Source organism: Mus caroli, chromosome 9, assembly GCF_900094665.2.
Source record: "Mus caroli chromosome 9, CAROLI_EIJ_v1.1, whole genome shotgun sequence".
NCBI classification, from domain to species: domain Eukaryota; kingdom Metazoa; phylum Chordata; class Mammalia; order Rodentia; family Muridae; genus Mus; species Mus caroli.
This window is the reverse complement of record NC_034578.1, coordinates 37,739,607-37,751,597: the sequence shown is the minus strand read 5'-3', so window position 1 is coordinate 37,751,597 and position 11,991 is coordinate 37,739,607. Positions and strand designations below refer to the sequence as shown.

The 11,991-nt window shown below is 47.0% G+C and overlaps 1 protein-coding gene across 1 annotated transcript; it reads right to left on the bottom strand.

Annotated features, from left to right (window-relative positions):
• Positions 1-7,814: 7,814 nt before the first annotated feature.
• Bsx (brain specific homeobox) lies at positions 7,815-11,554 on the bottom strand. Its single transcript, XM_021173370.1, has 3 exons — positions 11,242-11,554; positions 9,240-9,436; positions 7,815-8,179 (listed from the first exon to the last, which is right to left on the bottom strand). The coding sequence occupies exons 1-3, from the start codon at positions 11,501-11,503 to the stop codon at positions 7,940-7,942; spliced, it is 699 nt and encodes a 232-aa protein (XP_021029029.1). The 5' UTR covers positions 11,504-11,554; the 3' UTR covers positions 7,815-7,939.
• Between the last annotated feature and the right edge of the window lie 437 nt (positions 11,555-11,991).

Here is an 11,991-nt window from a genome sequence, read left to right as displayed (position 1 = left end):
AGGTCTTGACTGCCATTTGATCCTTAGTCCCAAGCATAAAACAAAACCCAAACAAGAGAGGGAAACACAAGAAAGAAGATAGTATGAGAAAGAACAGAAGAAAATGAAAGGAATCCCCAGGGTGACAGAGAAGGACGGTGCTTTGACCCTGAGGATAGAGTAGATTGCATCCCAGAAGGGTCTCAGAGAGAGATTTTTTTCAGGGAAACAAAATGTTAGAAGTCTGTGACTACCTCAGGAGTGGGAGACAGACAGGAGAGCTTAAGAGTAAATGAGTCACAAACACAATAAGTTTTAAAACAATGAGATAATTCAGTCAAAGGAAAGCCCCACAGTAAGGTCATTGGGTAGCTGGATATTGCAGAGGTATATCATCGTCGTGACATACCTAACGTGACATTACTAAGAAGAGAGAAGGACAGAAGACACATGAGTAGCAGAAGCAGAAAAGATAGAAAATTATTTCCATCTTTTCTGTCCTGATGCTCTAGGAGGTACTTAGACCAGAAATACTAAAAAGCACCGACTTAGTGGCATCTCTTAGAAATAAGAAGGCACACCAAAATCATCAGCCCAAGATGGAAAATGGTTAGTTGTCTCTGTAGTAAAGAAAATGGAAAGATTTGGTCAGTGAAGTAGATGACTCCGTGGGTGAACGTTGACCTATGTTCAACCCTCAGAATCCATATAGTAGAAAGAGAAAACCAACTCCCATAAGTTATCCTTTGACATACACACATATGCTATGATACACACACACATACACACACACATACACACACATTCGTGCACACACATATGGTTTGGGAGTTTTGTTTGTTTGTTTGTATTTGTTTGGGTTTTTTTTAGTTTTATTTTGTTTTGTTTGCCCTTAGCTTATAAATTCCCATTTGAAATCCTAAATCAAGCACTGTGGTAGCAGAATAAAGGCTAGCTGAGTAGCCAGGGGTGTGGTTCAATTAGTACAGAACTTGTCTAGTGTGCATGAAACCTCAGGTTCAGCCTCCAGCATTGCATAAACTGGGTGTGGCAGTGTATACCAGTAGCCCCAGCACTAAAGAAGTAGAGATTGGAAGATTACAAGTTCAAAGCCATCCTCAGCTATATAGTGAGTTCATGCTCAGCCTGGGCTACACAAAACCCTGTCTCCAAGAAATCTACTATGGGACTGGAGAGAGGGCTCGTTGGTTAAAAGTACACATTGCTCTATGGAGGACCCGAGCTTGGTTCCCAGCACCGTGTTGAGTGGGTTGTAATCACCTGTAATTCTAGCTCCGGAAGATCCCACATTCTTTCTGCAAGCACCTGCACTTACACATGCACAAAACCACACATGTGTACATGAGTCTAAAATAATAAAAATAAATCTTAAAAAAATAAAACATCGGTGGGCTATTCTTTGGCTTACACTGAAGCAAATTATTACCTCATGAAGTATAATGTGGACTCTAGAGAGACAAGGAATGAGGGAAATTCAGTTGCTCCTTAAAGAATATATTCATCAATATTTCAACTAATTTTTAAAATGAATCATTCTTTTTAAAAAGATGGCAATGTGTATGTGTGTGTAGGGGAGAGGCAGGTAACACAAGCCATGGTGGATATGTGGGAGTCGGAGAATAACTTTGTGGGGTTGTTTCTCTCCTTCCACCTTTACATGGGTCCCCAGTTGGAACTCAGGTCTCTGGGCCTGCATGGTACACACTTTTCCGGTGGAGTCATCTCTCCAGCCTCCACAGGCTCACCCTTCCTCTATCCTCATTTCTTTCTTTTTTTTTTTTTTTTTTCTTTTTCTTTTTTTGAGACAGAGTTTCATGTCTCCCAGTCTGGCCTCTTATCCATATGTCAAGCCAACAATGAACTTGAATTTCCTCCTGATCTTCTTGCCTCCACCTCCCAAGTGCCAACATGGCAGATGTGGACCATTATGCCCAAGTTTGTTTTGGCTTTTGGAGGGAATTGGTTTTTGGTTTTGCACTCCTAGGAGATACCTTAAAGATTCAGCTAGAACCTAAATTCTGTCTTTCCCTTCATAGGTTGAAGACTGTAGGCACTTCTTTGTTACTTAAAAAGGTCCCTATGAATTTGAACCTCCCTTTCTATATGCCCTGTCACCAAACCAGATACCAGAAACCCTAGGGCAGAACAGGTCGGGGATAGGTAAAGCAAGGGAAGGCACAGTGTAAGGAAGCCATTTTTTTAAATTTATTTATATTGTGCATGAGAGCACACTGTTGCTGTCTTCAGCACGCCAGAAGAGGGCATTGGATCCCATTACATAAGCTTGTGAGCCACCATGTGGTTGCTGGGAATTGAACTCAGGACCTCTAGAAGAGCAGTCACTACTCCTAACCACTGAGCCATCTCTCCAGCCCAGGAAGCCATTTTTACTAATGCCTTCTGGGCTGTGGAAATAAAACTCTTCTCTAAGAACAAAAAACTAGGATGAAATGTGAAAGGACCCCACACACAGCTCCTTGGGGACTTCCTAGCCCCTCTGTGATGAAGTAGTGAAGGTTAGGTATCTACTGAACCATGTGACACATATAAACAGGTCAAGATCCTATGTAGTCGGATGTCAGGGACTTTATAACTGATACGTTCTGACCCACATTGTAATCTGTTACATTTTTCTAGCTGAGCCGGCATAGTAGATCCTTGCACAGCTCTTACCCCTCAGTCTTTCTACCGTTCTTGACTCCTTTATGGGGCATATCCAGACAAGGGCTATGAACTCCCACTGTGACTCCCCAGTACCACAAGAAGAGCACAAGATAAAGAGAAAGGGGTAACTACAAACAAAATCACAGAGGCTTGACTATCTGGTACATCCTCTAGCAACTCTAAGAGATAGGAGGGGAGGGGTAACAACAATCAAAAATGCAAGGGCCCTGGGCATGGGTCATAAGCTTGCAATCCTAACACTTGAGAAACTGACACAAAAGAATCATGAGCTCAAGGCCAGTCTGCCCTACACGGTGGGACTTGACTACAAAATACACTGGAGAAAGATTCGAGCACCACTTGGAATTTTCTTCCCACTCATAAATATTTACTAGAATTTTCTCTGACCAACTAGATGTACCAACTCTATGCCCAAAACAAGCTGTATGGCTGAGCATGTTTCTCTGTGTGTATGTATAACTGACTCATTTGTAATAAGATTAGCTGGGTTTTGTTTTGTTTTGTTTTGTTTTGTTTTGTTTTGTTTTGTTTTGTTTTGTTTTGTTTTGTTTTGTTTAGGAGAGAGGTGTAAACATGAGGCTTCTTCAGGAAGATCTATCTCATCCCTTTAGATGAAATACCTCAGTAAGGGATTGCCCAACCTTGGCTTGAATGAAGAGTGTGAAGGGACTCAGAACCCCCCAGGGAAAGTCATTTCAAGCTCAGATCACTCTTGGTCAGAAGAGTTTTCAAAAGTTGACCCGAGATTTTAATAGACAATTGCCAACTGCAACTTCTTTTTAAGTCTTACATCCAAAATTGCTACAATTCTTTCCTCCTCGTGCTACAATAAGACCTGCAGTCCCATAACAACCTGAGTGGCTTGTGAGGTATTACTGAAACCAGTTTCTAGTCTAAGCCTGCCACTCTGTCTTTGTGGTCATCTGAGACTTGGTTTCTCCCACATATTATGTATAGAGTGAAGGGCTTAGACTCATTAACTGTGTCTTCTAATACTGATAACTTCTTCCTGAGAGTAGCTTTGTCCTTAATTTACTAAAATGCTAGTTTGTTTTCATCCACTTTCTAGAATGAAGTACTGGAATCTAGTGGATTAAAATATGCACTCTCCTCCTGCTCCATTTCTCCTAAGTCTTCTAATTGCTGTGGATCTATTTATTTAAACTAGGATGCATAAACTGAAGTCTTCATGAAATGGCAGACCATCTAAATAAAGTGAAACCTGTGCTTTCTTTCTTGGAGAAAGAGGACTTATGATGTCAGAGCTTAAAGATTCAGAACCACATACATAAGGGCTGGAGATGGTGTTCAGGGGCACTGCCCTGCCTAAAATACACGAGGCTGTGGGTTCGATTCCCAGGAGGAGGTATCTAGCCCAGCTTCACATTGAAAATACCTTGGACTTGTCCTGTTACTGCTGCCTAAATCTCCCTAGTGAGAATGTGCTTAGTGGCTTGTGGACTTACTCGGTTATTCCTAGAGCCAGTCTTATCTTTAGAATGGCAGAAAAGATGCCCCTACAGCTACAGCTACCACAGCTAGCCCTCTCCTCTCCCCCCTCCCTAAAGCCTTCCTCTGACAAGCCAAACAGCTAATAATGGTTCTTTATTTATGGGGTATTTTTTGGAGGGGGTTGTTTTGTTTTGTCTTTTAGCAGCAATACGTACCCAGGTTTCTGCATGCTCAGGGAATTTTAGCTTGTCAATATTTTCTTTGAAGTGCAGTGGCAGGAACACATAAACATATAAGTATGTCAATTAATTCATTATTTTGTAAACTGAGTCAAATTCAGTCAGAGCCAGGGAGTTGCTGATTCAACCGAACGAACATGTTTATTGCATGAGTCCCTCAGTTCCAGGAAGTTCCGGCTAGTGTCCCTCTCCACACAGGTGCTTTTCAGAGAATCAATCCTCTCTAAGTGGCGTCATGCATTCGAGTTAAGCACGTCTTAGTGTGACAGTCAGCCAACACTAAGCTGAGAAATGTTACCAGACATCTTTCTCAGAAGCTTTGAAGTCAAGTCCTTCAAAATTAGAGTCTTGGAGACAAAAATGGGGAGGGCGGACCCCATCTGGGATTAAATGAGAAATTGTTTGCCTTCCTCAGCTACTCAAAGATATTTGTTTCTTCAAAATCAGGCCCATGTGTCTTTCTATAATATAATGAACATAGTGTTGTTGCATCTTTACTAACCAGTGGAACTGGGTTGAGACAAAAGCCTGGACCAGTTCAACAAGGTACGTTTTCAGACTGTTGAGGACTCAATCCGGTTCAAAAGTCAAAAGCAAAAACCGGCTGCTGTGCTATATTCAGTTGAGACTAAATTGCATCTGTCTTTTAAAGTCATCTCTGATCTGGTAGAAAGGAAGGAAGGGGGGGGCGAGAAGAGCAGAGAAGAGGAGAGGACAGGACAGGGCTTAGCTATTATTTTATTTACCACAATTCCAGGGTAGGAGTGGGGCTGGTAAGAAAACCCTGTCTTGGTCACACATCTGGTTCTGCACTCAGAATCCACCCCACCCCAGCCTTTCCAGTAGTAAAGTCCAGGGTAGCCAGGAGGGACATCTTCCCAAGTAGGCAATGCTCCTAAGTCAGACTGGAGTTCCAAAGGCTCCAGACTCACTGTGCCCCAATCAGGAAGAGCTATTCTTAAGCTAGAAGCTTCTCTGTTTACCTGATCATTCAAGACAAAAACTCATGAGATGCCCTACTCCATTCCTCATAGAGTAAGTCAACTGCATCTTCTGAGGGCAGAAAAGATAAATGAATGCCCTATGCTTTCGAATTTGTGTTCTCTGTTCATCCTCTAATTTAAAATCAATCTCTCTCTCTCTCTCTCTCTCTCTCTCTCTCTCTCATGTTTTTTTTTAACTCATTTTAAAGATTATTTTCAAACCTGTTATCAGTTGTGTGCAGGACTGGAACAATTTAAGTTTTTCCCCCCTTGGCTCCATGTTCTCATGTAAGAGCATCTTTCTCTTATTAATAAATCATTCTCCTTTAACCCAAGGATTTTTTTTTTTTTTTTTTTGCTGTTTGTTTTTGTTGTGCTGGTTTATTTTTCTGTGTGTGTTGCATTTTCTGAAAAATCCAAACCTACAATTTTCTATAAACTACTTCCTTTGAAAAGGTTCGGTATGGCTGGGGGTATGGTTTGGAAGTAGAGGGCTTGCCAGGAGAGAGTCTGGATTTGAAAAAAAAAAAGCTATCATTATGTAAACAGAAGAGGAAAAATCTGACCCTGGATTTGTAGCATTGGCCACAACTACACAAACTAAAGAAAAGATGATAGCGTTGTAATAAGGGGGGGGGGGCAAACTGCAAGTCAAGGCACCGGCACCAGAAAGTAAATAAACAGAAGAAGAGAGCAAACAGAAAGAAGGTAGCAGAGTCAAAGGAGATCAATTTGTTTCCGCCTCCACTGTTAGCTAGTCAGGATTTCATGGCTGCATTCCTCAACTTCCGCAAGCCTCAGTTTCCTGCTCTGTGGTTCACACCCCCTTTGATTACAGAGCAAACACTCTGGGCAGTCCAAAGGCTACATACACTACGTTCGCTTCTGTTTTAAAGATGGTGCCTTTGCCTCCAAAATGATGCAAACTAGATAAAGCTCTCTTTCTGCCGCTTGATTGTTTTCCTCGTTGGGGAAAAAGAAAAGAGAAAACAAAAGAATAAAATGTAACCAAAACTCACACCGTTGCAGTCCTGTAATTATTTATCTCTGGTCCCGAGGAGGAGGAACACGCTGCTAAGTTCACTCCTTTCCAGTCTTCAGGGCTCACTAACCTAAAGACAGCCAGAAGCCTAGACAGGTCGGAAGTCCCCACCCTCAGGGTTGCTCTGTTGTTCATTGGCATAGTTACACATTCCAAATACCAAAGGCCCGGCTCCCTTCAGCGTTTTGCGGTGAAAAGGTGCTGTTTGCGGTGACCTTTTTCACGTGGATGAGATTCATTAATCTCTATTAATCAAATGATTGAAAACAGGAAAGTCGGGGTCAGGGAGGCGGAATCTGTTAAGTAAAGGTCATTAGCCAAATTCATTTCTACTGGGAATAACAAAGTGTCTGGGACGAGAGAGGTGACGTGCTAGCAGCGGGACGTGGCAACAAACGGTTCCCGGAAACCTGCGCTCCTTTCCATTTTTGCCCCACAAGTCCTTTATTATCTAAATAGACTGCAGACTAGTAAGAGAATAGAAGACCTGCCAGGGGCAGAGGAGAGGGAGGGACGCGACAGTGACAGCTTCAATGGCCCCCCCAACAGGTGCGCTCCCACATCCCCCTTGGCTTTAATTCGGAAGGCGGTTGAGTGCGTTCTTCGCGAGGCTAAGCCTTGCTAAAACACTGCACGGAATTGAGCGCACCCGCAAACAACCCGAGGACAATCGCTTAAAATCTCTTTAGTCTTTGGGACATGGAAGGGTTGCGGGACAAGAGTGCAACAAGTTCAGGAAGCAGAAATTGCGCTGTGGACGTTCTCTGCCCACAGTTCTGTAGAGAGGGGATTGTGGAGCCCTCCGGCCCTTCAGCGCTACAAGCGCCCCGGGGACGCCGAGCGCACCCATGACGCCGAGCGCACCCATGACTTTTGGGACACCCGAGGATGGAAGCGCAGTCAGAAGAAGGGGTTCGCCTAAGGATTTCAATAAGAGATGTAGGGTCCCGGCAGGGGTGTGAGCAGTCGTAGTCAACAGCCGCCAACGACACAGTAAGGGCTCTGAAGGTTTAGAGAATCCGATGGGATCCCGGCATAGCCTGGATCCCGGCATAGCCCCAGACACTTGGTCCCTTTATCTGTGGTCAACTAAACTGCTTTAGAGAGAGCGACCGCCTAGGTGGAGAGGCCGCGGGGACAGAGTGACAGAGCTGGATGACAAGTGGCTGAGACATGAGGATGGAGGGGTTCTGCTTTGGCGGCGCGCGGAGCCAGAGGCGCTTGGTCGAATTGTACCGCCGTGAGCCCAGCTGCTAGTTTGAGCAGCGACATTCGGCAGGTCCCGGGGCGCTGGAGACGCGGGGCGCGGGAACCAGCGATCACATCGGTGATCCCCGACGGGGACCCGTTGGACGGGGAGGAGGCATGGGAACGAGTCGCTGGCGGATGCAAGTTGCTAAATGGACTGCGCCTGCCTTTCTTTCTTCCAGCCCAGGTCGCAGGAGCAGTCTGGAGTCTCCGCGAGTCTTCCCACCCAGGAAGAACCAGGTCTGGCCCCGCGGCCTCCTCGCCCCGGTCTCCCTTCCCAGCCTGGCCACTCAGAGCACATGCGGCCCTGAGCTGAGCTCGCCTTCATCCCCAATGTCCACTTCGTCCTCTGGCTCAGTAAGCACGAAGGCACCGGCGGGCAGGCTCAGCCGAGCGTCGGCAGGCGCGCCCTCAGGAGCACGAGGGCTGCCTTCCGGGCTCTCCGGCCCATCTGCGGCTTTCGGTTCGTCTTGGCTTTTCCTCAGCTGCTTTTTATGCTTCATCCGCCGGTTCTGGAACCACGTTTTCACCTGATGTCGGGGAGACAAACAAGATCATATCATTCCTCACACAAACGGTGACTGAAAGGTCTGGGTGATCGGTGGAGCTTAGGGGGGGGAAAGGCTCGCTGTCTACTGAATCGAATTCGGTCCTACCGCCATGGTCGCCCCGCGTTTTGATTAAGTCACACGTTATCCTTTTAGGCTGAATTCTAGGAGATATTGCCCCAGAAGAGTGACGAAGGTCAATGGTAATTAATGGGGGCAAGCGCTGTGTACTTGGGGACTCCTTTACACTAAATTTATGATCTGTGATGAAAACACCTAAATCCCGGGTCCAACGGGACTCGTGGATTAGTAGTCACGAGTGGAATGAACTGACTGGTTTTCTTTGGAGGGGATTTTAGTCTTAGCTCTAATCAAGCAAGATCATGAGGTGAAATAAAGGAAGAGGTGGGGGGGGCTGGACAAAAGACAGAAAAAGAAAGGAGAGAAGGAAGGAAAGGAGAGAGAGAGAGAGAGAGCGCAAAAACGAAAAAAGGAGAGGTAAACTAGTATGTGGAGCGCCCTCAGGTATCTGTGAAGACTTGCTGCGGTGCGTGTAAGGTTGACTGAAATAAGACATGCAGGGGTGCAGTGAGGAGGGGTAAGAGGAACACCGAGGAGTGGTGTGAACTGGCAGCCCACACACAGGGGTTGACGCAGGAAGATTGGGTTCTGGGCCAGCCTGGGCTACATAGTGATACCCTCTCCAAAACAAAACAAAGAGTAAATTGTTCAAATTCCTCCACAAACAAGACCCTCTCTAACACAGCTTGTTACACCCTTAGGATGAAGGGCAGAAGAGAAATAAAAAGAACCATGGTGTGACTTGGAGGTGACAGCCGAATCAAAGTGATTTTCCCTCTCCAGTAGAGCCGGGTAGAGAAATCTAATGTAAAAATTGGGTATAAATTCTGTCGGATCTTGGAAACATGCTGAAAGGCGAGGAGGGAGGATCATTTGTACTTGATCCTTCTGGAACTACTTCATAGTTGAGGAGGGAAGAGCAGGACGCAGAATCCGGGGCATCCTCCCGACTCCTGCTCACCTGAGTCTCCGAGAGGCTGAGGGCAGTGGCCAGCTCCACGCGCTCTGGCGTCGACAGGTAGCGCTGGATTTCGAACCTTTTCTCCAGGCCGGAGAGCTGCGAGTCAGAAAACACCGTGCGAGCTTTGCGGCGGCGGCAGTGCTTCCCGGGCAACTCCGCGTGCTGCGGGTGCGGGAACAGCGCCGGGACCGGCATCCCTACAGAGACAAGAGCAGTCTGAGGGACAGAGCCCGCATTCGGAGGAAGCAACCTCCATCCTCCCGCTCCACTCCATCCCGACGCCCAGCATTCCCTCTCTCCTACTTGCTCCAAAGCTCCTGGAACCCATCTCTCAATAACAGCCGGAAGAGGAGCCACAAAATAGCACTTGGAGATCTTTTCCTAGAAGGCCATCCCAAAATTCAAATAAAAAACAGCAAATAAAACAGAAAAGAAAAGTAGATAAAAGATCTAGAGGCCCTGAAAAAAAAGAAAAAAAAAGAAAAATATATCTTCCTGGGGAAACTTCAGAACCTGCGCACACTTCCAGTTGTCTGTTAGGCCTTCAAAGTTTGCTTGCAAAAGTCCGAAGTTGGACCAGGATTGTCCACCTGCATCTATCCAGACCCCTACCAACACTGAGTACTGTGCTATGCGGTTAATAACTCAACTCTAAAAAGCACCTTTTTCTCATCCTTCCATCAACCAAATACAGCGCGAAAAGACGCATAACCCGAGAAACTGTGGCGCTGGCCCGCGACATTTCCTTGTCAGTAGCAGGGTCGCCCTGGAGACCCCCGCTCCCTAGTCTGTTCCTAAATCATTTCTCTCCGACTCCGAGCCCAGAATCAGGAGAGCTGAGCGCCTTTTCGCTGGATGCTTTCGTATCGCGAGCCTCTCAGCTTTACCTGGTTTATTAGGCGCCCCAAGCATCCGGGCCTCAGACACCAGTATCTGCCAATGCCCAGGAGAGGAAAACGACAATCAAGCATTTCAGCACCATGAATTTTGCCCAACACCAGTACTGGGAAAAGAGTACATTTTCAGCCAGGTGTCAAAGCCAGGGAGCAATTCTAATTTCACCTGGAGCCTTAAGATCTCCTCACTAACCTAGAGCTTTTGAGCGGGTTTTACTGTCCTACACTTTCAGCACTTTTTTCCTGGATTTGAGTGCCTGTATTTCATACATTGTCTGCCCCCTTCCCTCAGCCCCCACTAGAATCAGCTTACTACTGTGCTCAGCAACTGAACTAGAAGATTTCTCTGTGTGGCTGGACTGGAAATGCTAGGGAAGAAAGTGTTCGTTCAGACTGAGAGAATCAAATAAAGGAACACAATCCAGACATCCCCCAGCATTTGCAGGCCCAGTCTTACTTTACCAACCCCCACTCATTGCCAAACAGTAAATACGAACTATTTCAGCGACTCCAGCAACTGGGCCAGAACAAGGCAGACTGCTTATGAGTTAAATGTTGAACACGGGAAGTGAAGGTCATTGGAGAACTGCAGCTCCCTTCTGCCCCGACCCCTTCCTGCCAGTGGCAGACTACCCCCGGCCCTCCCTCACTTCTACGCCTCCTGCAGAATCTGCAAATGTTCCTGACCCAACCTAGCAGAAGAGAGCGGGGCCAGGTGAAGCCTTTTCATCTTCCGCACTGGAAAGTTCAGTGCCATTTCCCTAGGACAAGCTGGTTAAGGAACCCTTCTGAAGTGGAGGAAGTTTAGAAGTGGCATTGAGAGATGAGCCAAAGTTGCCTGGAAGAAACACTGCCCACCAGGAATATGATCACATCTACCCACTCCAGCTTCCTCTGGCCAGACACAATCCCTGTCTAGTTATACAAACTGTGAAGTGACCAGAAATTGCTCCCTTCCGTTGGACTGCTTCAAGGGAGCTCCCAACCATGTCCCTAACCTTCCACTGCTACAGAAGGAGAAAGACCACCGGGACTGATATAGCCTCTGCTCTGGGGGATGAAAAAAAAAAGCCCACTCCCTACTCCTAGAGGCTTCTGTTACTTACCTGAGGTGGTCAGGAAATAAGGATGGTGGTGATCCCCCTTATGCAGAGGATGATGAGCGTGAGGGGTGAGGAGGGTGGGTGTGGGCATAAGGGGGTAGCCATAGTCTAGCAAAGGCACCCTAGAGGCCAGAGAGCTGGCAAAGTGGTCAGGGGCCACTTCCCTCAAAGGCTTGGGCTTGTGTAGCAGAATGTCCTCGATGAAAAACGACGTGGGCCTCTGAGAAGATGCTGGATGAAGAGGGGAAGTGAAGTTGAGATTCATCTTGCAGAGCGCCTGTCACAGGGCGAGGGCCCGGACAAAGTGCAGGAAGCAAACAGCTTCCCGGCAGGCCTACTCAAGAGCCTGCAGCTGCTCCTGATCGCCCAGGCTCAGCAGCTCTACCGACCTGGGCTATCCCCGGCGCTTGTCTTCTTGCCTCTCCAGCGCCGGGGTAGGTTGGTTCTGTGTGTTGGAGAATTGGCAGCTTGGAGAGGGGAGCCCGGCGAACCAATAGGGAGGCTGCAGAGGCAGAGGGGAGGGTGGGGTGGGCTCGGGGCGGGGCGGGATCTGTCCGCGGTGCTGAATGCGTCTGGCCAAGCAGGGAGCGCTGAGCCCAATGGGTTGGGTTCCTATATGGTTTCTCGACCCCAGTTTCTACCCCTCTCCTGCAAGCGCTGCCTCCTCTGTTCTATCTTTTTAAAAGACTGGAAATGATTTTTTTCACCGTTGTTTAACAACCTGCCTCTTAGAGAGAACACCAAGAGAGTCCC